The sequence below is a fragment of the Asterias rubens genome, chromosome 11, assembly GCF_902459465.1.
Source record: "Asterias rubens chromosome 11, eAstRub1.3, whole genome shotgun sequence".
Taxonomy (NCBI): Eukaryota; Metazoa; Echinodermata; class Asteroidea; order Forcipulatida; family Asteriidae; genus Asterias; species Asterias rubens.
The window spans coordinates 12,163,701-12,189,784 of record NC_047072.1 but is presented as its reverse complement, the minus strand read 5'-3'; the positions used below and the strand labels follow the sequence as shown (position 1 = coordinate 12,189,784).

Below are 26,084 nucleotides of genomic sequence, written 5' to 3'. Positions count from 1 at the left end.
CCCTGTGGCATTTAATTGGCTGTTTCAACTGCTCAGGTGAGGGGTTCAAAAAAAAATTACAAATTCTACTAATATTAAAAGCTACGAGAGATTGCATATTCCAAACCATTTTTTATACAAAAACAAACAATATCCTATGCACATTATACACATTTTTTTATAATACACATTTGCAAACTAGAAAATATTAAATGGCCGTTGCTGTGCATCACAAGTTCAAAGGCAGTATCTTACATGTAGGGTGGTAAAATGTTCACATACAATGTAAGAAGGGACCAAAACCCAGAAACCATACTGTGTTTGCCTCTTACGTGAACGAATTGTCTAAAATGTATAAAAACAAAGAAGAACATAACGACACATCTTCTTGAATTGTTTAACTTAAAGGCACTGAACCTTTCGACCTCCACGTTAATGAGCCGGGCGCTTTACCAACTAAGCTATCTAGCCACATGTTGAAGATCTCCCTATTAGTCAATATCTTTGTTCAGGGGTGCCAGTCAGAAGCCATACAACCATAGTGTTAGTCAGAGGGGTGGCTGGGCGTCTTTTTGACCACCTGTTTGACATTTGGACACCCTGTTGTATCTGATATTAACATGTGTTAACATGTATTTGTATTGCCAATATAGGGCTAGATAGCTCAGTTGGTAGAGCGCCGGCACGTTAATCCGGAGGTCGTTGGTTCGAATCCCACTCTAGTCAATTCTTTGTTCAACCCCAAAAATCATTTACAAATTTACCCAGTCAGTTTCCCTTGTGGTTTATATTGATATCTGAAACAAAAAGTCGCATCCCCTTAAGGTGATCCCCTACCTGCCGCTTCCCAAGTTGTATCGTAATTTGGGTGTGATCCCTGGCTACACGGCAGTTAACGGTTGCATGGCTTCTGACTGGCACCCCCGAACAAAGATATTGACAAAATAGGGACACCGCCAATATAGGGCTAGATAGCTCAGTTGGTAGAGCGCCGGCACGTTAATCCGGAGGTCGTTGGTTCGAATCCCACTCTAGTCAATTCTTTGTTCAACCCCAAAAATCATTTACGAATTTACCCAGTCAGTTTCCCTTGTGGTTTATATTGATATGTATTTGTATTGTAAGTGAACAATTTGGACAACCAGTTTTTAGATTTCCAGCAAATTGGGACAGCCCTGTACCAAATCCTGAATAAAACCTTACATACAGCCTTTATCATAACTTTTTTAACTTTTGTGTTGTGTGGTTTTAATTACTTGCTGGTGCATTTATGTGGTTTATATTTTAAGAAATCTTGTATAGATGCTCTTTGTTTATTTCTGCCTCGTGAGTCCTACTATTTTAAATTGTACAGCGCCTTGGGTTCCAGTCATAGACGCCAGGCGCTTAAAAGCAATAATAATTATTATATTATTATAATCATGTCACCACCATCCTCGTCTTGTCCCCTGCAGTGCACGGCAATGACTACTAAGTTTAATTTGACAAACTAGGGGTCTGACTATTTTTTTACCTTCCCGATCTGAATGGGACGAGAACATGGCCAAAGCGTGACAATTGGAAGGCCTTAGACCTAAATATTTATAAAAAAATAAAAACAAAAACACTTACAAATACACCACAAAAAAATGATATGTTACAAGACGCTGTCGTTCACTCCCATAATTCTTCCGTTCTGCCAAACTTGAAGACTATTCCTCTGTAGAGAAATGAGAAATATGTTTTTCAAGGTTTTGTTTTAGGTATCTGTTTCATGTTATAGTAATAATTATTTAAAAAGTAGGTTCTGACCTAACACTTCAACCCTTGTTATAAAGGCACTAGGCACCTTTACCAGTTTCCTCACTTGTTGTATCCCAACATATCAATGCATAAAGTAACAAATCTGTAAAGATTTCGGCTCAAATTGGCCATTTTAGTTGCGAGAGAATGATAAAAGAAAAAAGAAATTGTATCTTGTCCAAACATTAAAGTTTCAAATCCTACTCGTGTAGGCTACATGGTGTTAATACTGCAAACCTTACTAGATTGTATCTCCACCATGCAAAGTTTCAAATCCTACTCAAGTACATGGTGTTACTGCAAACCTTACTAGATTGTATCTCCACCATGCAAAGTTTCAAATCCTACTCATGTACATGGTGTTACTGCAAACCTTACTAGATTGCATCTCCACCATGCAAAGTTTAAAATCCTACTCATGTACATGGTGTTACTTGCAAACCTTACTAGATTGTATCTCCACCATGCAAAGTTTAAAATCCTACTCATGCACATGGTGTTACTTGCAAACCTTACTAGATTGCATCTCCACCATGCACAGTTTAAAATCCTACTCATGTACATGGTGTTACTGCAAACCTAACTAGATTGTATCTCCACCATGCAAAGTTTCAAAGCCTACTCAAGTACATGGTGTTACTGCAAACCTTACTAGATTGTATCTCCACCATGCAAAGTTTAAAATCCTACTCATGTACATGGTGTTACTGCAAACCTAACTAGATTGTATCTCCACCATGCAAAGTTTCAAATCCTACTCAAGTACATGGTGTTACTGCAAACCTTACTAGATTGTATCTCCACCATGCAAAGTTTCAAATCCTACTCAAGTACATGGTGTTACTGCAAACCTTACTAGATTGTATCTCCACCATGCAAAGTTTAAAATCCTACTCATGTACATGGTGTTACTTGCAAACCTTACTAGATTGCATCTCCACCATGCACAGTTTAAAATCCTACTCATGTACATGGTGTTACTGCAAACCTAACTAGATTGTATCTCCACCATGCAAAGTTTCAAAGCCTACTCAAGTACATGGTGTTACTGCAAACCTTACTAGATTGTATCTCCACCATGCAAAGTTTAAAATCCTACTCATGTACATGGTGTTACTGCAAACCTAACTAGATTGTATCTCCACCATGCAAAGTTTCAAATCCTACTCAAGTACATGGTGTTACTGCAAACCTTACTAGATTGTATCTCCACCATGCAAAGTTTCAAATCCTACTCAAGTACATGGTGTTACTGCAAACCTTACTAGATTGTATCTCCACCATGCAAAGTTTCAAATCCTACTCAAGTACATGGTGTTACTGCAAACCTTACTAGATTGTATCTCCACCATGCAAAGTTTCAAATCCTACTCAAGTACATGGTGTTACTGCAAACCTTACTAGATTGTATCTCCACCATGCAAAGTTTCAAATCCTACTCAAGTACATGGTGTTACTGCAAACCTTACTAGATTGCATCTCCACCATGCAAAGTTTCAAATCCTACTCATGTACATGGTGTTACTGCAAACCTTACTAGATTGTATCTCCACCATGCAAAGTTTCAAATCCTACTCATGTACATGGTGTTACTGCAAACCTTACTAGATTGTATCTCCACCATGCAAAGTTTCAAATCCTACTCAAGTACATGGTGTTACTGCAAACCTTACTAGATTGTATCTCCACCATGCAAAGTTTCAAATCCTACTCATGTACATGGTGTTACTGAAAACCTCACTACATTGTGTCTCCACCATGCAAAGTTTCAAATCACGCTCATGAGTTTTTTTGTTTTTTTTTTCAAAATGAAAAAATACTTACGACATAAATATGAGGAAATTTTGGAGAAAAATTGCAACTCCTGGATAAGGATCCCCATCTACTTTTGCTATTAAAAAGAGAGAAAAACATTGATAAATAAATATATAAAAATAAGTAACCCAAATGAAGTGCAGTTTCCAAAGACACAACCGCTGCGACAGAATACTACAACAATGACAAACTGGGCCCAATTTCATGGAGCTTCTAAGCACAAAAATTTGCTTAGCATAAAAATGTTTGCCTTGATAAAATCAGGATAAACAACCACATTTCCACGTGATTTCCGGTATAAGCAGACAACAGCTGAATACCAGTAACAAGCAATATATGCAACAAATAGAAATTTGGGTGGTAATCCTGTTTTTACCGAGGAAGAAATTTCATGCTAAGCAATTTTGTTGTGCTTAGCAGCTCTATGAAACTGGACCCTGGTCAGTGTATTGGCCAGAAGAGAACCGATGAGTTTATACTCTAGACTTGAAAGTCACGGCCAAATTTCAGGGGGTACCACTTTGTTTGCACAAACACATTGTTGTTGTGTTGTCATTTGAGAAAGACTCTGCAAATGTCAAAACAAGAGAACCCATCAAGCGAAAACCCACACGGTCGGGTATGGACTGAAAACCTTATTCACATTGTCCCCGGCTTGACTCAAACCCTGGAAGACAAAGATAAAATTATTCAACCAACTCAGGGTTCTGCCCGGGGATTTCTTTAGTGGTGGAAAAAAGTTTCCCTCAAAACCAGTGCGAGATGGATCAGTTACATGGTAGATCATATAAAAAAAGACTCGAATCAAAGAGGTGCTCAAAATTAATGGTTTCGGATACAAGCTAAATACCCAATTTTACATTTAGTTCAAAACCTTTCAATTGCAAGTGTAATTATTTAAAATTTGGGAAATGTGTGGTGGTCGGAACCAATAGAGGAAATTCTTCCAGAGGTGGTTGGGGAATCCTTAGTGTCGGGCGGGCTTTTCGGCACCCTGCCAACTGAAGGAACCCGCTCTACATTAAAATTCCCCCTCTTTTGTCAATCGGCTTGCGGTAATCTATCTTGCCGTGTAGATTTTGTTTTTGGGGACTTAGGTCTTGCTAATTATTGCACAGCTTGTTCTTCGCTTGCTTTTTATTCTTTTCAGAATTCTGACAATGTGTAGAGCAAGTTTCTCGTAACATTAAAGGCGCTGGACACTATTGGTAATTACTCCAAATAATTATTAGCATAAAACCTTACTTGGTAATGAGCAATGGGGAGCTGTTGATAGTATAAAAGATTGTGAGAAACGGCTCCCTCTGAAGTAACATAGTTTTCGATAAAGAAGTAATTTTCCACAACTTCAGACCTCAGAGTTAGATTTTGAGGTCTCAAAATCAGGCATCTGAAAGCATGCAACTTCATGTCTCAAGGGTGTTTTAATTATTTTCATTATTATCTCGCAACTTTGAGTTTGATGACCAATTGAGCTCAAATTTTCACAGGTTTGTTATTTTTTGAATATAATGAGTTACACCAAGTGAGAAGACTGGTCTTTGACAATTACTAATAGTGTCCAGTTTCTTTAAGACCAATTAAAAACTCACTGTCTTTAAAAACTCACTCCTCGGCAGTGAAGTTAATATTAAGAAGCTCCCTCAATCCACTAAACAAAAGCAATAGACCCGACCTATTTTTCCCCTACCTATCGCCCAGTTAGTTAACAAGCTTGACAGTTCTTTTTAGAATTAAGTAGTCTCTCGAATTCCGAAAGCTACTCCGCAGCAGTAGAAAAAAAACAAGACCTAGTTCCCAAAGGAAAAAAGCTACGCAGCAAAGCAGATAAAGTACGGTGTTACCGCAAATTTTTCAATCATAATTATGTTTTTTAAAGCCATTGGACCCTTTCAGTACAGAAAAAAAGAAAAGTTCACAGGTTTACAAATAATTTACAGGGTTTACAGAAGGTAATGGTGAAAGACTTCTCTTGAAATATTAGTCCATGAAATGCTTTACTTTTTGAGAAAACGGTAAAACAATATAAATTCTCGTAAGCGAGAATTACGGATTTGTTATAAACACATGTCATGACACGGCGAAACGTGCGAAAACAGGAGTGGGTTTTCCCGTTATTTTCTCCCGACTCTGATGTCAGATTGAGCCTAAATTTCCACAGGATTGTTATTTTATATATACGTTGTGATACACGAAGTGTGGGACTTGGACAATACTGTTTACCGAAAGTGTATAATGGCTTTAAACATAGGGATCAGAGAAAAAGTAGTATGGAAAACTTTTGTAATCAAGTCAGAGAACTAGCTTACGGTCAGGGTTGACAACATACGCTCCAAAGAGTATCCAGCTGGCGGCGATGAGACCTGCAAATGCCATCAGAAATCCAATGAACAACCAAACACGCGCTCCTGGACGGAAAAAAAGGATAAAACAAAACTTGGGTTCAAAATAAAAAAAACCTAGAGAGAAGTGGAAAACAATGCAACAAGGGTGTGCAATGAAATGCAGGGATGGTACAATAAGCTTTGGGCCAAACTAACACTCATGTTGTTGCGCAGTGACCTACATATATAACTATACTCTACTGCGCATGACAAGGAATACAAAAAATGCAGAGAAAAAATGAAAAAAAAAAAAAATACACCAACAGAGCAAGAATGAATTAAATGGGCGAAGTAAACAAATGGGTTTTTTAACTTAGATTTAAATACATTAAAGCCATTGGACCCTTTCGGTACAGAAAAAAAAAAAAAAGTTCACAGATTTACAAATAATTTACAGGGTTTACAGAAGGTAATGGTGAAAGACTTCTCTTGAAATATTAGTCCATGAAATGCTTTACTTTTTGAGAAAAACGGTAAAACAATATAAATTCTCGTTAGCGAGAATTACGGATTTGTTATAAACACATGTCATGACACGGCGAAACACGCGAAAACAGGAGTGGGTTTTCCCGTTGTTTTCTCCAGACTCCGATGTCCGATTGAGCCTAAATTTCCACAGGATTGTTATTTTAAATATAAGTTGTGATACACAAAGTGTGGGACTTGGACAATACTGTTTACCGAAAGTGTATAATGGCTTTAAGTGAAGAAGACTGTCTAATGCAAGGTGGGAGATTGTTCCATTTAAGATTTGGAGAGGCGTATACAAATGCCCGATCACCTAAAGTAGCCCTTGATTTCCTAGATGGGTGAGACAACAATGTGGGGTCTTGTGAAATCCTGAGACGGTAGGTTGATTGAGAGAGTGATTTCATGGTTTTGAGTTCTTGAAAGGTACGCTGGTGCTAAACCATGAATGGCTTTATAAGTTAGTAAAAGAACTTTAAACACCATTCTTTGTGTTCATATTGGAAAGATAGTTACAAGAGTAATTGCACAGCACAGTGTTATCTACATGTAGAAATAAGAAGGATAAAAACTGATATCTTTTTACATACTGTAACCACATTACGTAAAAGTGAAATGTTTCTCAAATTGCGTTACACACTCCAAAGCTACTGTAGGCTTTAAATTACGGATTTGTTATAAACACATGTCATGACATGGCGAAACGCGCGGAAACAAGAGTGGGTTTTCCCGTTTTTTTTGCGCGACTCCGATGACCGATTGAGCCTAAATTTTCACAGGTTTGTTGTTTTATATATAAGTTGTGATACACGAAGTGTGGGACTTGGACAATACTGTTTACTGAAAGTGTATAATAGCTTTAAACCAAAGTTGTTGTTGCCATTCATTGCAAGATTGATTACCAAATGTTTACCTTCCCTCAAGGGATTAAGTGTTACTGTATACAATTGTTGCACGCTGTGACGGGGTCCATGGCGTTTTGTACAACCGAGGGGGATAAGGGTATCCGATAGTACCCGAGGGTGTACAAAACCAATGGACCCCAAATCACAGCGTGCAACAATTGTTTTGTTATACCTTGGTAACACGATTATTCCTCTTCTCAAAGTAATGTTGTCATCTTCAAACATTATAACGACGGAGTATGCATAGTTTTATAAGCAGACGAACAGTTGTTCAAATAAGAAACCATTCTTCACTGTTCCCTCGAACCTGGGGCCGTTTCGTACTAAGCGCTGGAAATCGACCACAGTGGGAACGATCAAGTTGATGTACAGCGGTTAACATCACTCATGTTACCCGCCGCGCTGTGCAGCCATGGTCCATGCGTATTTGTTGCACAGCACGTGATTGGTTCTCGACCAATCAAACTTCACAATATGTTATCGAGGTATAACAAGTATCTATGTTTACCTGTTTGCCCAATACATCCAGTACTGTAGGAGTCACCTCGAACTTGACCAGCAGAAACTGCATTAACCCTGAAAAACCAAACCACAGAGGAAAAAAGTCCATTCATGAATTTCAAGAGATGACAATAGACCTTAATGCACATGACGTCATTTCAGTAGGGCGCCCTCACCACTTACCACAAAAGGAGGTTGTTCATTGGCCAATCCTGTGCGCCACGCGTACAAATATTGGCATTTTGATTGTTTCGTCACGGTTTTACCTCTAAGATGGCGGCTGGATGACGTCAATGCATAAGGTCTATAAAAATAATTCAATTGAACATTTACTTAATCGTAGCGGTACCCGCTGTAACTCGATTCGAACTGCCTCTAGCCATTGGGCTAGCTCGGTGGTCTAGTGGTAAGACATCTGCTCTAGCAATACAAAGGTTTGTGGGTTTAATAATAATAACAATAAGTTAAGTTAAAGTCACCTGGAAGTGGTATTTTTTCAAAATAAAGCTTTTGTCACTAATAATGTGTTTTGATGAGTGGAATGTGAATAAACAGTTAACTAAGGTTTTAAAAAATCAGTTCTTCTGTTATTTACAAATTTAAGAGTAGACCCCGACCCGAGAGGGCGCTGTTCGTGATGTCAATCGAGGCAGACTTTGCCTGTAATGCGTAGAGTAAACACAATTGCAAAGTACATGTACAGACCAAGTCGTGAGTTTGTACGTTTCAAAAAAATATATATATTTTTTTTTTCCTGCAATGCCGACCAGGTGTATTGCTGCTGAATGCAAAAAAACACTTTTTGAAATGTACCAACTCACGACTTGGACGTACATGTACTTTGCACATGTGTTTACTATACGCATTGCAGGCAAAGTCTGCCTCGATTGACGTCACAAAAGGGGTAGGCGGAGTCAGCCCCCCAAACAACATATAAATCGTGACAAACAATTACTAAAAAAATTGTTTTATTGTTCGTAAGCATATACTCTTATGTTTGAAAGAAAAAAAATTATATTTCTAGGTGACTTTAATATACTACTAAATCATTGCAGTACCCGCTGCTAATACATTTGATTCGACCTTTAGTTAGACATCAAGCTAGCTCGGTGGTCTAGTGGTAAGATATCTGCTTTAGCAATGTAAGGTCGTGGGTTCCATTCTTACCCAAGTGATTTGCCTGTGGATTTTTTTTCCTCACAGAATTCAGGAAAGTATATGGTTACACAGTGCTTAACACATCGATGCAAGGGTAAAACCAAATAAGGATAATAACAATGGTAACTATACTCTTTCTTATACAGCCTAATTTATAATGACCGCATCAATCAATGCACTTTACATTAGTGCCCTGGTCATTAGTGCCCTGGTCATTAGTGCCCTGGTCATTAGTGCCCTGATCATTGGGCCAATAACATATCTGCAATCTTTCTCAGCTCACTTGGGAGTATACATGTACAGCCCTCAGCTGCTGTGGCACTCACTCTGTGGCACTCATGAAGGCTTTTCATACACAATATCAACCTTTACCATAACAGGTACCCGTTTATACCCCTGGTTGAAGAGTACATTGTAGCAGTTATAGTATAAAGCATCTTGCTAAAGGACCCAAGTGTCATGACCGGGATTCGAACCCACACTTCGATGACTTTACATCTACACACATGTAACCACCACAACTTGAATTCAATGCACTAAACCAGTCGGCCATGACACCCTACGAAGAGCTTCGAAGGGAGCTTTGAAAAGCTTTGAAAGTGAAGAGGTTAAAGGGACACGTTGCCTTGGATCAGTAAAATTGGTCTAGATGTAAGTTCACGATGTTTAAGGAAAACCGTGCAATTTCGAGGCATGTTTGTATGGATCGTAATGTTCTACTTTTGAAACATATTTCTAACCATATCGATTTCATAGCAAATGGTTTCAAACACATTTTTCATGGACCAACTCGACCGATCCAATACAATGTGCCCCTGTAAGAAAAAGAATCCAACTTACATAAAAAAAGCTATCGTTGACACCACACCACAGATATGGTATTCCTTATTAAGTTTGACCTGCTCTGGGTAGAAAGCTGCTGCATCAATTGCAATCCACCAACCTGCAAAAAACTAAGGAAAAAAATAAAACAATTAATCAAAAAAATAAAGGTAAAAGGTTTGGGTACTATTTGTGAATTTGTTAATTTTTTTTTTTTTTTTTCTCTTTCTAGTATTTTAATTTTATTGCTGTTAATCTCTCGTAGGGAGACCGTCTTTAACTAACCGCCATTTTCCGCCGTAAACCGCCGGATCCCGGCGGCTTTTTAACTCAGTGAACACTTACAAAAGGATTGCATAAATCATGAAAATGCCAGCGCCCAAGAGGTCATGCTCTGGCCAAAGGGCTAATTAAAACCTCAGTCCCTTGCCAGGGGGATTAACATCTGAATAAGCAATGCGACAACAAAAGAAGTGGTGGAGGTGTTGGGCTATTGTATACAGCGGATTAGGGCTTGTCAGGTGAAGCGGGCAGCCATAACAAAGCGGAGCAATCAAAGTGTTGGGTCTCAAATTCTCAATTTCTAAAAGATCTCTGCAGAAAGGTGCTGGTAATTGGTCCCTTTGTTGAAGCCACTGCCCCAGCCTGTTTGAGTAGAGCTCATGCATATCCGTGTGAGGTAGTGTAGCTTTGTCAGTTGACCTGTAGATAATAAGCTCATTAAAGTGGTGAAAGAAAAACCGCCGGGATCCTGGGGTTTGCGGGGTAAATGGGGGGTTAGTTAAAGATGGCCTCCCTTACTATATTTTGTAATATTTTTACTGGTAATTCTTTGATATTTTTCATTTACTTTTTGTACTTGTATCTTGTAAATAAATAGTTTAATGATTTTTAAAGTTTTTGAGGCACTGAACGCGTTTGGTACTCAAAGACCAGTATTCTCACTTGGTGTATCCCTACATATGCATAAAATAACAAGCCTGCGAAAATTTGGACTCAATTGGTCATTGAAGTTGCAAGAAAATGATGAAAGAAAAAACATCCTTGTTATACAAAATAGTGTGCTTTCAGAAAGGAAAAGAAGTCTTTTATTATTTTAGTGAGAAATTACCCCTTTCTCAAAAACTACATTACTTCAGAGGGAGTCGTTTTATACTATCAACAGCTCCATAGACCTTATGCACATGACGTCATTTCAGTAGGGCGCCCTCACCTAGAGGTCAAAAGGAGGTTGTTCATTGGCCAATCCTGTGCGCCGCGCGTACAAATCTGTGCGTTTCGATTGTTTCGTCACCGTTTTTCCACTAAGATGGCCGCTGGATGACGTCAATGCATAAGGTCTATTGCTGTTACCAAGCATCCAAGTACATGTAAGGTTTTATGTAGCCTTTAATCAAGGCGCATGCAGCAGCGGCACCCCCAGATATCAAGCACCAACCCCCTTTAGCAACTCGTTTGTCTTATTAGTTAATCATATGTGCACCTTTTGTGTGTTGCCCTCTGCACGTGACTTTTTAGTGCACCAATATGTGTGTGCGGGTCATGGGGCGTGCACGCGACGTGTGATATATGGTATTGCGTCTTCTTATTGGCCAACAACTCATCACGATCATGCATTATGCATTACATTTCTCCCACCAAAATCTGTGGCAAAAAGTAAAGAAAAACATAAGGCCCCAAAGCAAGTTGCTAAAGGCACTTCGCAGCTCCGCCGCTCACCGCTCGCGCTGGTCTTTTTTCGTGCGTGATACTTGGGCTCGTGCTTGACATCTGGGGGTGCCGCGTGCGCCTTAACTAAAGACTAGGTTTTATGCTGGAATATACAATATTGAGGAATTACCAAACATGTTTGCCTTTAATGAAATTTGGCCCTGATTAATAAAAAGAGTAACGATAGCTGACTCACCAGTATACCAGATAAGACAGACACCACTGCATTCCGCTTTTCTCCAAGTTCACACCACTCCGGTCGGCTGCACTCCACTCCATCCAGACAGCCCGACATCTTTCTCTCTCTATCGCCTAACTTACTCTGTTTTTTTTTAGACCTGGTTTACATGTACCTCACTCAGTAATGTGGAGACCTATTTATATCAAAGACAATGACAAATCTCAGGTGAGTGGTGAATAAAGGGGTAGCGACGAGTTTAGTTCTTCAACGGCCGTTTAAAGCTGGAAGGGTCAGCGGCCGTGTGATAATGGCCTGAGCCGAAGGCAAGGGCCTTTATCGCTTGTCACTACTCTTTTATTCCCATTCATAAATGCCCTTTTACAGTTATAGACACTTTAACAATTGAAAATTTGAGGTTTGAAATATTTTTTTTCAAAACTTTGTGAAGAATCTGTTCGATGCGCGTTTGTTGTGTGTACGCGCGCACTTAGATTACGCGCGCGCACTTAGATTACGCGCTGTTACTATAGCTATGAATTGCGTTCCGCGTGATAATCTTGTGCGCCCGACACGTGGAAGCCAGCAGGTATAAACAGCTCCAGCTGGTCATTATCAAAGGTTTTAACACCCCCACGTGACGCGCTCTCCACCAATAGGAGTAGAGAAATTGTCTGGGGTATTTATGAATTCAGATTTAAAAGGTCTGGGTACTTTTTTCTAACACAAAACACAATGTCCACAGATTTACATTAAACTTACACAGTTTGAAATATAACTTACTGAGGTGCTGTAGTTATTGAGAAATGAGTAAAACAATGTCACAAAAATAATTTCTGTCTCAGATTTAGCATGTAAAAAACGTATTAACCAGCTATGGTATGTTATAATACCAAAACTTGTTAATATGTTTTTATATGCTCAAATAATTTTCGTCTCACTGATACGAAATAATTTTGTGACATTGTTTTACTCATTTCTCAATAACTACAGTACCTCAGTAAGTAATATTTTAAGAGGAACTTTCTATTATCATTATCTTCAAACTGTGTAAGTTTAGTATGTGGAAATTTTGATTGTTTTTATTTTTAATACTTTAAACTTGAGCCCTTTTTTACCCTACCGCCACCTCAGCAACTGTTCTCACTATCCCAATTTGGTAACTCCTGTGAGTACTACATGTAGTTACCGGGAGTAACGTACAGATGTATGGTCGTTTCACAATTACGATTGAACCCCAGGAAATCTGGTCAGCCTATGCGGAAGTCTCAACACAGTGGACGCAAAAGTTTGGGTAAGTTAAACCTGCTTTTGTTCTCACTAGCTGCGTTTTCCCGGGAAAAACGTTTTACCTCCCTTTTGAAACCCTTCCCCTGAGCAGGGTTTATGATTTCCTGGGAATAAGTTATTTCCCGGTAAATTTTTTTGTAGTGTGAAAAGTACGGTGAAAAGTACGACAAAAAGTTCCGAGGAATTTGTGTTCCAGGAAATAACTAGTGTAGAAGGGCTTAACTTGGGTTATAGGAGAGCTGAGAAGAGAAACGATTGAACATGTTGAAAGAGAGCAGATTATGGCGATGACTTCAGGAGTGAAGCCCCATTACATGTAGAGGATAAGGCGGTCTGCCCTGGCAAATGGGCATACCCCGGGGAGAAGTGACTACTCTTTTTCACACTATGCTCGCTTTACCCCTGGTCTGCCCTGGCAAATGGGCATACCCCGGGGAGAAGTGGCCTTTTTCACACTATGCCCGCTTTACCCCTGGTCTGCCCTGGCAAATGGGCATACCCCGGGGAGAAGTGGCCTTTTTCACACTATGCCCGCTTTACCCCTGGTCTGCCCTGGCAAATGGGCATACCCCGGGGGGAAGTGACTGCTCTTTAGTAGGGGTAAGCGGTAACTTGAAACGTACAACCAGAATCCAGTGAAATAGGGACACAGAGTTACTGAGTGCACCGGGGTAACCGTCCTAGGGTTAAAAAAAAGTCTGGGCCTCCCGAGGGTTTAATTCCACAGTGAAAAAAGTGGAACTTAAAATGAACCTTGTCACTCATGTATGTTCTAGTAGGGGAGTGCAGGCCTTTATAACATCACGGAGCCATGAAAACGATTGCCTTCATGCCCCCGCCCCTAGTCATTGCTTTGCTTACTGACTTACTTACTTACTTACGATTGATGGGAGACATTGTTTAGGCTTTAATGCCTTTGTGACCCCATATCCTATCACTGATTCCTTGGCATCGAGCTTTTTCTTGAATATTGACACTGTTTTGGCATTCACTAAGTTTGTGTGGGAGACTGTTCCAATCATTAACGATTTGCTGCTTAGTGCCCTTGATTGAAATGCTCACAGTAGAGATTTACATTTACTCTCAATTAGCCGGGTTCCTTGAATTGTAGCAATTGATTCTATCATTATTGTTAAGTGGTTAAGGAAGCCTGACTAATTATGAGAATGTGTGTGCATTTCGCAAACGAGCAATTTGTCAAGATCATTGAGATATTTTGAAAAGTTCACACTCAAAAATAATTTGATATTTACCCAAAATATGTGACGATTTTTTTTAAAACAAATCCAGGTGTACATGTAGGGCTTTCTTTAACTTCAGAAGCATTATACTCAAATTAGTATAGATCAGTAAGTTTCATGATGCAGATCGTTACAGAACGGTTATTTAAAAAAAGCGAAAGAAAATGATATTTGGTGCTGGGGCCAAGGATACGAAGTGGGATGGACCAATTTATGGGGCTAGATCCGACACACTCCTAGAACTATGTGGATCGTTCCGCTCTCGTCTCCACGATCAAGATAGAGGAACGGGAAAAGTTTCCGTATGGAGCCACCACTTTTTCACTCGATATGAAATAATATAGTATCTAATTTACCTCAATGAGATATCCCTTTTTGTAAAAATGAGTGAAAAAGTGGTGGCGCCATACGGAAAGTTATCTGAGGAACGAACCACTGTCCACATCCATATCATAGTTCCTCAGAGTAGATCCGATGATAGAAATAATCCCCATCTCAATCTCTAAAGTCTAATCTAAACTCTATCTAAAATCTCCCATTGAGTTTTGCTCCAGTTGGAGCTTTTCAGTTCAAGGTTTGCCGAGTTCAAATGACAGGAAGATTATCTAAACAAACAAACAAACAAACAAACTTTGGACCGAGTTGATTTCGGACCGAGTTGACCGGCACGATCGATACGAAGCTTAAAAATGAAAGGCTGAGTCACACTGCAGCGATAACGATCACAACGCAAAGAGAACGCAATGTATTGGTTGAATTGCTCCACGCAAAATACGCACACGCTCATTCAACCAATATAATGCATAGATATAAAATTAAAATAACTAGATCGGCCGCGCGTACATACGCGGTGGCCATTGCCTGTGTAGAAAAAGGTCTGGTTCGCCATGGACGCGATAAAATTTCTCGTTCGAAAGGCGACGCGCAGAAAATGAACATGGGAGATAGGCCTTTGACGCGCTAAATGTCACGTGCTGACGGCAAAAAGTCACGTGCTGACGGTAAAAAGTCACGTGCTACACACACAGAAAATGTACATGGGAGATAGGCCATGGCGGCCCCCATCCAACCCACGTATGTACGCGCGGTCGATCTAGTTATTGTATCTGTCTATTCTATAGACCTTACGCACATGACGTCATTTCAGTACAGCGCCCTCGCATTGAGGTCAAAAGGAGGTTGTTCATTGGCCAATCTATGTGCATTTCGATTGTTTCGTCACCGTTTGACCTCAAAGATGGCGGCTGGATGACGTCAATGCATAAGGTCTATTACTATATCTATGAATATGATATAATGCGTTCTCTTTGCGTCGTTATCAATATCGTTCTCGTTATCGCTGCAGTGTGATTCCGCCTGATTCGACCTCAATAAATAAGAAGTGATGAAGATTTGTTGAATAATGAAACAAAAAAAGACGTTACGGCCTTCGGTCGAAAAATAGGCCTGCGAGTGCGAGTCGAAATTATTACTAATTTAGTAATACTTACTACTGTACTAGTGTAGTACTACTCATGCTACTACGGAAAAGTTTCCGTATGGCGCCACCACTTTTTCATTCGAAATAAAATAATATAGTATCTAATTTACCTGATTGATATATCCCTTTTTGTAAAAATGAGTGAAAAAGTGGTGGCGCCATACGGAAAGTTATCCCTTGAAACGGATAACTTTCCCCGTATGGCGCCACCACTTTTTCACTCATTTTTACAAAAAGGGATGTATCAATCAGGTAAATTAGATACTAAGTATATTATTTTATTTCGAATGAAAAAGTGGTGGCGCCATACGGAAACTTTTCCCTTGAAACGTACACAAATTGTCATTTCAACTCCTGTTGTTTAATAAAACGAAAACTCGTACCTTTTTCTCAGCATTTTATAAGCAGACAGTTAATTCCCAGTTAAAGCAGTAGATTGTTCATCAGTTCATGTTTTTGTATTGTATAGTAGTAGCGTGTGGTTCCTGCCTCTTGCACACAGTACACACACACAGTTTAATCCCTACGGAGTCTCATGCATGATGTCATTGTGAACCAGACTACATAGCATAGAATAGCTCCCTCTACTGTTGGCGGTGACGCGGAACTTTCGGTAGGGCCTACTAACATTAATTTTTTAAGGAAAATTAATATCGGAAGTGACGGTGCAGCCGTAGGGAATTCATAGACCTTTTCGCAAATACTGGGCGCACGCGTAAAGCTTGGAATTAGGTGCATTGTGGTCTAGCTGGTATCCAAATTTGATTCATATCTATCCCACAATGCACCTCGTTCAACAGTCTGCGCTTGCGCATTGGTATTTGCGATACGGTCTATATAGACCTTTCTTTTGCAACGTCACAGCCCGAGTTTTTGCCCGCCCTAGTTTGGAAAACCACAGAAAGCCATAAAATGCAAATCAAAAACAGATCGCTACTGTTTGTAACATTGTTGCAAAAATATTCAAACATTGTGATGATTTTGTTGAAAACACAACAACTCATAGGCCTATGGGTTTTTTTTTAATAAAGTTTGCAGAAATCATGAATTTGGTTAAATACGATGAGTGTTGTACAAACATTCGACCATCCATGCCAAACAAGGCGGTTTGTTTATCAACAAAAGAAAGCTTGTCTTATATCAGTCATATCGCCCCCGATAAAGTCGCCCCCCAACGAAGTTGCCACCTGCAAGTCGCCCCCAGCAAGCTCACCACCTCCATGTACAAACCCGCCCCAAACAATGTCGCCCCACAAAGTCGCCCCGCCCCCGCCAGAGTCCCCCCCCCCCGACAAAGTCGCCCATTAAAAAAGTCACCCCCCCCCCCCCCCCTCCTTCGTGCAAGGTGAAGAAGAGTTCTGAGATTAGTTAAAGACATTGGACACTGTTGGTAATTATCAAAGACCAATCTTCTCACTTGGTGTACTCAACATATAAATGCATAAAATAACAAACCTGTGAAGATTTGAGCTTAATTGGTCGTCGAAGTTGCGAGATAAAAAAAAAACATTGTCACCCGAAGAAGTTGTGTGATTTCAGATGCTTGATTTCGAGACCCCAAAATCTAATTCTGAGGTCTCGAAATCAGGTTCGTGGAAAATTACTTCTTTCTTGAAAACTACGTCACTTCAGAGGGAGCTATTTCTCACGATGTTTTATACTCTCCATTACTCGTTACCAAGTAAGGTTCTGTGCTAATAATTATTTTGAGTAATTACCAATAGTGTCCACTGCCTTTTGGTAATAAATTGTCTAGACTAGCCTTCACAGTTGGTGTATCTCAACATATGCATAAAATAACTAACCTGTGAAAATTTAAGCTCAATCGGTCATTGAAGTTGCGAGATAATAATGAGAGAAAAAAACACCCTTGTCACACAAAGTTGTGTGCGTTTAGATGGTTGATTTCGAGACCTCAAGTTCTAAATCTGAGGTCTCGAAATCAAATTCGTGGAAAATTACTTCTTTCTCGAAAACTATGGCACTTCAGAGGGAGCCGTTTCTCACGTTTTATACCATCAACCTCTCCCCATTACTCGTCACCAAGAAAGGTTTTATGCTACCAATAGTGTCCACACTGCCTTTTGAAGCCCATGGCTGTTTGGCTATTTTTCTATAGTGTAAGTTATTCGAAGTAATGCTTCTTAATGTGCTATAAAACTGATTCAGCTAAACTATTCTAGATAAAAAGAATAGGAAAATAAGTTGAACCATTTAATTGAGCAATGGTTGAACCTGGTTGAACTCGCATATTATATACCTCTGAGTTCACCAATTGCCTCATATTATTTGCTTCATACATGTCAGGGTGAGTCGAAACGAAGTTGACCGGGATTGTGTGTGTGTTTTTTTCTCAAAACAAACCATAGTTGACACTGAACACTCCCTTCTGTTTGTTAGGGCAAACAATGAAAAGGAATTGAACTTTTGTGTTGACCCTTTTTTTCGCACAGTTAGTGATACTACGGTTCAGTAAACATCGGATAACAACTTGGTTGGGCGGGCTGGAAGCCATGCTTGGATTCAGACTGGGTGGTAGGCCTAGGGCTAGACTTGATTCAAGTCCCACTCAACTTACTATGAACTTGACGAACTCGTTTCTTACTCTGCACGTTGTTATTGAAAAATCTCCCCAAATGGGGAGATGTAAACAACCAATGGGAGCGTGGAAGGAAGCGATGCCCTGCCGGTAAAAATATTCATTTTACTCTGTGACATCACGGTAGAAGACGTTGTAAGACACGCGTATTATACGCGGAACGCATGTGGGCGGGTAAACTCATTAGCAGGCAAGGGGGTGTCGGTGTCAAAGTCGTTTTATTGCACTTCCCAAAATTCAAATTTTGCAAACAAAACCGACCCCAAATGTATGTTACAACGTACATGTATTACTTAAATTCAAATGAACATTAAATTAGTGCTTTCTTTTTTTTAAATTATCTGGTCATTACAAAATGTATTTCAATCATCAACTAAGTACTTAATCCACAAGTGACAAATGAACTAGTCTTCTTTTTGGGTGCGTTTGATTGGTCAAAACGTACACGTAACATTACAATGTTACATTATATTAACGTGCCGTGAAGTAAGTGAATACATTTACATGGGCGACTGCGACATCGACAAGTCCCTGTCCCGCATGCGGAACAGGTTTTGGAATGCAGAGCATCACAAAGCAGTAGTTTTCTTGGGCTGGCACGGGATTGGGACTTGAGTCAAGTCTAGCCTAGGGCCTAAACACCGTGTGTCATCGTAAAAGAAAAGAAAAGACCATGCGCCCTTCCCCAATTTTATACTGTATTGGTATTCATTGGTTAATATGTGGTATTGCATTGATACCACTTGGCACCAACCAACCTTATAAGCACGGCGTATTTGGCGGATGGGAAGCACACAGTGTGTAAACTGTGCATCACAATTTTACTGGTGAGTTTTATCTGTATCTAGTAGGTTAACTATGATTAATACTAATGATAAAACACTGTACTAATGAAGCGCCAAACTGTCAATCAATGGTAGTCATGCATTATTGTACCATTTCTTCAGTTTTAAGCTACAATCCCGGCCATATCTCGTTGGGCCCCCCCTGCCCCCTTTCAATGTTGGTTCCATTTGCCGACTGTGTTCCGAATTACAGTCAACATTGAGCGGGGGCGGGGGGGGGGCAAATGTTTTGAATGTGAATGTGAATGGGAAGTGCACAGTGAACTGTTGTATCAGGAAAGGGTGGCCCAAGCATTTTGGCCGGGATTGTAGCTCTTATAATCCGTCACTGACATACAACCAGACACAAACGTAGAAACCAGTAAAATAAGCAATCAGAGACCATAATTATATAAGGATAAATCTAAATGAACATATTTGGTTTTTGCTTAAAAAAATAAAAAACAGTTGCTGACAGTGTAATCCACCATTTTCATACATAGGCCTACATGTAAAACGACAAACATGTAGAAGTTTTAGATCGATCGGCCATCTGGGTCACTAAAATAGTCAAAAACAGAGTACACAAATTGGCATGACATCGATAACAAAATATAGTAATGATATTTCAGACAAAAATATTTCAAGGAAAATTTCTACTATCATCATCATTGGACCGGGCAACGTTTTTGTAAAATGTATGATCTTCACGAGTTTTCTTCATCACCAACATTTTTTTAAAGTCAAGCTTTCGTACATAAGTCCGGGGTACTTTCAACCATTTTTCTTCAGCATAGGGACTAGATGATTTGAAATATTTTATACATGCGGTGTTTGTTTGTTTTTTTTTTTTCCCGTCCTTATATGATAAGCAAGGAAGCATCAAAGGTTTTTGTCCGTTTGAGTCGTGGCATCAAAAATTAGCAGAAACTGGCATTTTCCGTTTTCACAAACTGACACATCCAAACTCCCAATTCAATTCAATATTGGATTATTTTATAAAATACATCACCAAATAAAAAGTCAAATACTTAGGGAATTGGTTTACAATAAAATAAACTTTTCAGTGGTATCGTGGACTACTTTCCCCCCAACTTTTTTTGCGGTTTGTGTGCGCCTTGTGCTGCAATCTTGGAGTAAGTCCGTGAAAACGGAAATTCGGTGCAAGTTTCGGTGCAAGGCTAAACTATAGACTATTAAGACTAGATTTTCAAGAAAACTTGAACAGCAGAATTTTTTGTTATCCTTTCATAAGAGCTACATTTTGTAAAATTTTACAACCAAGCTATACGATACCGTTTACATTTAAATTCCTCAGACTGAAGAGACAGTTGCTATATTATGTCACATGATTCGGAGTAAGCGTTTGTATGGCAACCTCCAGATGAGCAGACCCTGGTACCATTTTGCCATACACATCCATTCAGAATCGAGTTTGCAAGAGAAAAATACAAGAAAAAACACCCTTGTGGCATTACTTCGTGTTCTTTCAGATGCATTATAGTAAAAGGCTTCAGCTGAAGTCTAGTTTATTAAAAATTGAATCATACCATGGAGGTAGAAACGAGCCAGGAGCTTCAGATGAGCTTTACTTTTTAATTTCAAGGATGGGGCTAAGATGTGCCCCCTCATCATATCAAAAGTTTATAAGAATTAGACAGTGCAATCTCAATAAAATATTTACTAAAGGTTTTATGTTTTCTTCCATTTGGCTGTGTACAATTAGTGCCTTCAGAAAGTCCAGGCTCTGTGGCTTTTTTTTTGTAAACATGTGATGTCACAGGTCACATTTTATAATCATGCTAAAATTATGCTAGGGCTGTCGTGTGATTGGCACTTAATAAGCAAGATTATTGTACCAGACAAGTTGCAATGCCCTTGGATCGGACGAGTTGGTCTATAAAAAGCGTTTGTAACCGGTTTTTTTTTAATAAAATGCATATGGTTGGAAAGATGTTTTAAAAGTAGAATACAATGATCCACACAAGTTTGCCTCGAAATTGCGTGGTTCTCTTTTACTGTGCGAACTAACACGGTCGGCCATTTATGGGAGCAATTTTTGAGCAATACTTGTGTGAATCATTGTATTCTACTTTTAAAATATCTTTCTAATCATATGCATTTTACAACAAACGGTTACAAATGCTTTCCAAAGACCAACTCGACGGATCCAAGGCAACGTGTTCCTTCAAAAGGATTTGGGCACTTTTTCAAAATGTCTGCAGATTTACATTAAACTTACAGGGTTTGAAGATAATGATAGTGGAAAGCTTCCCTTCAAATTTTATTTACTGAGGTCCTGTAGTTTTTGAGAAATGAGTAAAACAATGTAATGGAAATACGTTTGTATAATATGTTTAAAAATAATTTTGGTCTCATGAGACCAAAATTATTTTCATGACATTGTTTTACTCCTTATCCCCAAAACTACAGCACCTCAGCACGTAGTATTTTCAGGGAAGCTTTCTACTTTCATTATCTTCACACTGTGTAAGTTTAGTGTTAATCTGTGGACATTGTGTTTTTCGCCCTACAAAAAGTACATAAATCCAAAAGGGATCATGTGGCTGTAGTAGTAAAAATTCCATCCTACAACAATTAGGGCTTCAGCCGCTTATTGTGGGATGGGCATTCCAACCCAAGGTGAGGTTTGCGGTTGGGAGCATAATTTTTACCTCCCCGGTGTTTTGAAAAAAAACTTGTCAGCCAGCGGTTCTTTTTAGAACCAATACTACTCACAAAAGAGATGAATAATATTGATGAGTCATTTGTGTGCACTTTATTCCCCACCTTTCTGTCAAGGTCAGGATGAGGAAAGGGGGGTAGCTTCTAAGCGATTCAATTCAACCGCGAAATTAAACCATTATTTAGTTTTTGGAATGTTCCACTTTCATTGTAGGTAGCTGTTTTTACAATGACTTGGTTTGGCATAACCGATTGGGCTGATTCGTGTTCAGGGCCTACACATGTACTTTTATGATCAATAGAACACAGAAGTCTTCTTTCATGGCTAAAACAAACACCAAGTTGTAGATCCTTCAAAAGTTAACAATTTGATTCGAAGAAACCTTCACCATCACCCCACATGTTACCACCCAGTATATTGTGTGCGCACCCCTAAACAAAAACTGATTAATCCGAACTCGCATCGGTGTAAATCAATCGGAAGTTTGCGTCCCTGTTTAGAATCGCCGAGATAAGTCGTGTGAACAATGAAAGATGTTATAGACGAGCAGAGTCTACGGTTTGAAACCATTTTAACCCTCAAAAGAGTATCATTACATGATTGTAACACCCCCCCCCCCGTTTACTATTAATAGTGTATAACGTTTATTATAGTGGGTTTATTAAAGGCAGTGGCAGTTTCTCAAAAACTAGGTTACTTTAGAGGAAGTTGTTCTCACAATGTTTTATATTATCAACAGCTCTCCGTTGCTCGTTTAATACACAGTAAGTTTTTATGCTGATCTATATTTTGAGTAATTACCAGTAGTGTCCACTGCATTTATATTAAAAAAACACCCCGCTGTGCCACCTTGTAACACTTTATTGTTGATTTGGTATTTGGTAGAAGATCTATAAAAACCCAACGAAGCATGTCGATGTTTCTGCGTCAGCGATCCATGTGCATGTCGTCTTCTGTATCCTGTTTGGCTTCTTCCAGATGCTCCTTTTCAGCCTCCAAAGAGAGCTCTCCGTTGCTCGTTACCAAGTAAGTTTTTATGCTGATCTATATTTTGAGTAATTACCAGTAGTGTCCACTGCATTTATATACAAAAAAACACCCCACTGTGCCACCTTGTAACACTTTATTGTTGATTTGGTATTTGCATGTAGGTCATTGCCGATGAGTTGTGGAATGATAGTTCTTGCTGTTTGGTAGAAGATCTATAAAAACCCAACGAAGCATGTCGATGTTTCTGCGTCAGCGATCCATGTGCATGTTCGTCGTCTTCTGTATCCTGTTTGGCTTCTGTCAGATGCTCCTTCTCAGCCTCCAAAGAGATCGTAAACCTCTCGGAGAACTTGGAGACGGTGGACCGAAGCTACCGGCCGAGGCTCAGCTTGGCAAGATTGAGAAAAGCCATGTTGGTGGCGGTGGTGGAGATGCGTTGGCTTCGAACCGTGTGAAACAAATACTTCAGTTGGAGAAGTCACTTCAATTTTGGGAGTTATCTCAATTGGGGGAGTCACCTCAATTTGGGCAGTCACCTGAATTGGGACATGTACCTCGATTGGGGCAGTCACCTCAGTTGAGGCAACTCCCTCACCTAGTAGGGCAATCACCTCTAGAACAGCGTGGCAATCAAAGCAGCGACCACGCAGTGCCTCAAGATGTTCCCGACTCGTACAATACGTTCATATCACCTTATCACCGGCATTGGAAGGTTGACTGCCCTGCTATATTTTCCGGTGATAAAGAGGCAGTGAGGACAACTTATGAAATGCTACAAAAGGAGTGCCGTAAGACGAATGGGTCCGTTGCTGTACCGAGCGATGGTGAGGTAAGAACGTGGACGCGCGACTGCTATTCGTACAAACGATTGAGACGTTTCCCAACAAACCCCGGAACGGAAGAGGAGGCCGGGTTCCAGGTTGCTTACATCATTGTTGCTCACAAAGAAGCCGCGCAGGTCGAGCGCCTCCTACGGGCGATATACCAACCTCAGAACCTCTACTGCATTCACCCCGATGCAAAGTCCTCCAGAGAATTCCACGAGGCTATACGCTCCATGACAGGCTGCTTCGAAAATGTGTTCATTGCGTCTAAACTTGAAGATGTCCAGTATGCTGGATACACGAGGCTTCTGGCTGATGTCAACTGCATGAGGGATCTATCGAGAAAGATAGGTTCCATTTACCGCTGGAGATACGTGATGAATTTATGCGGGCAAGACTTCCCGTTGAAAACGAACCTTGAGATCGTACGACAACTCAAGGCTTACAAGCGTCATAATGACATCACTGGTATTCTACCACCTCCTTATAAAAAAGGACGTACGAACCACCATCACATAACTAAAGACAGGCATGTCATGAGGACGAAAAGGTTAAAAGAACCTCCACCGCATAATTTGACCATCCACTTCGGCAACGCCTACTACGCGGCCACGTGGGCGTTTGTTGACTATATGCTGACCAGTCCACAGGGCGTTGACCTCTTGGAATGGTCAAATGACACATTCAGTCCGGACGAGCATTTCTGGGCGACTCTCCAGCGGGGGGCTGGGACACCGGGTGGGTATCCTCACGCAACGTGGGACGAAAACGTGAGGTTCATGAAATGGGGTGACATCATCAAGAAGCACCCACCCTGCCGCGGTAAATACGTCAGAGCAGTGTGCGTGTTTGGAGTCGGGTACTTGGACTACCTCGCAACACAACCTTACCTCTTTGCTAATAAGTTCCACTACAGTTTCGACCCAGTGGCAATACAGTGTATCGAGGAAGCGCTGAACAACAGAACTAGGAATCCTTTAGAGTCGGATAAACTGAGTAATTTCCCGGTCACGAATCTCGTCTGGCAAAATCACACGGCTCTCGTACCATGAACCTTTACTGCAATTAACTCGGCACGCGCGCGCATTAGGCTTGTATAGACCTTTCTTTTGTTGATAAACAAACCGCCTTGGTTGGCATGGTCGGCCGAATGTGAGTAAAACACTTAATCGTAAAAACAGATGTTTTAACAAAATTCAACATTTTCTGCAAACTTTCAATTAAATAAAATACCTCTCATAATTAGTTGTTTTGTTTGGTTGAAACAAAATCAACAAATTTTGTTACATTGGTACCAAAAATAACGATCTTTTCTTGATTTGCACTTTGGGCTTTCCATAGTTTTCCAATCTGGGTTGGCAAAAGGTTTATAAAAAGTTGTAATAAAGATGCATGCTGGTCTAGCTAGCGGGCCTGGCCAAACTTCAGTTACATTGACCCAGAAAGTGGTTAGACCTTTTTGGATTATGTGTAACTTTTACCCTTTTCTGCGTCATTTTGAGACAGTTATTGACCAGAAAATTTGTTCAGGTCGTCCCACCGGAACGGTATCCGAGTCAATTTGGACCCAGACGTTTTCAGAGTCTTTTGTCAATGTGGGTCTTGAGTTTTTAAAACCACCATTGCTTTTTATCATTTAAAATGAGACGTTTACGGGTTATTTTTTTACTTTATTTTTGATTACAAATGATGTAAACCGATTGTGCATTAAATGGTGTTTGAAGCAAGTTTGCATGGTGTGGAGAATAAGAGTAACTATAAATATAAATGTTAATAAATAGTAAACTTGCGGGTTAAACCATGGGTAAAATCTCTTTTGAAGGAGTGGTGGCTCTGAAAAGAGCCGGTTTGGTCTCGACGTTTCGAACAGTGTACTCTGCTCCTCTTCAGGAGAAATGATTAGTAGTTCATTAGATTACGGTTTTTTCTGAATGAAGTGATCTTTAGGGGTTTATTTTATACTTATGAGGCGGAGAACCATCGGACTTTAATCATGTACATGTTCATGAGACTATACGGTTCCTATGGAGTAGAGGATTATTTTATACTAATGAGGTGGAACCATTTAGTGCCTTTAATCACTGTACACGTACATGAGACTTTACGGTTCCTATTGAGTAGAGGTTTATTTATTACTGATGAGGGGGATTCGTTAGTGTGTTTAATCATTTTACATGAGATTACGGTTCGTACTGATTAGGGATTTATATTATGACTACTTGTAATGACACACCGAAACAAAAAAATGATTTTCGTTTTCCTAAATCTGGCACTACGCTGTTTTAGGTTTAAGTGCTTATTTCAAGGCAGTGGACACTATTGGTAATTACTCAAAATAATGATTAGCATGAAACCTTACTTTGTTGCGAGAAATTAGGCAAGGTTGATAGTTTAAAACATTATGAGAAACGGCTCCCTCTGAAGTAACGTAGTTTTCGAGAAGGAAGT

At 39.8% G+C, this 26,084-nt stretch overlaps 2 protein-coding genes across 2 annotated transcripts; one reads left to right on the top strand and one right to left on the bottom strand.

The window, feature by feature from the left end:
• Window positions 1-1,044: 1,044 nt before the first annotated feature.
• LOC117296456 (transmembrane protein 50A-like) lies at window positions 1,045-16,199 on the bottom strand. Its single transcript, XM_033779400.1, has 7 exons — window positions 16,097-16,199; window positions 11,721-11,898; window positions 9,833-9,945; window positions 7,842-7,909; window positions 5,886-5,984; window positions 3,586-3,652; window positions 1,045-1,678 (listed from the first exon to the last, which is right to left on the bottom strand). The coding sequence occupies exons 2-7, from the start codon at window positions 11,817-11,819 to the stop codon at window positions 1,633-1,635; spliced, it is 492 nt and encodes a 163-aa protein (XP_033635291.1). The 5' UTR covers window positions 11,820-11,898; window positions 16,097-16,199; the 3' UTR covers window positions 1,045-1,632.
• Window positions 16,200-19,070: 2,871 nt separating this feature from the next.
• LOC117296455 (N-acetyllactosaminide beta-1,6-N-acetylglucosaminyl-transferase-like) lies at window positions 19,071-24,804 on the top strand. The gene is made up of 3 exons (XM_033779398.1): window positions 19,071-19,139; window positions 22,708-22,848; window positions 22,974-24,804. Exon 3 carries the CDS (start codon window positions 23,045-23,047, stop codon window positions 24,686-24,688), a length of 1,644 nt encoding a protein of 547 aa, XP_033635289.1. The 5' UTR covers window positions 19,071-19,139; window positions 22,708-22,848; window positions 22,974-23,044; the 3' UTR covers window positions 24,689-24,804.
• Window positions 24,805-26,084: the final 1,280 nt, after the last annotated feature.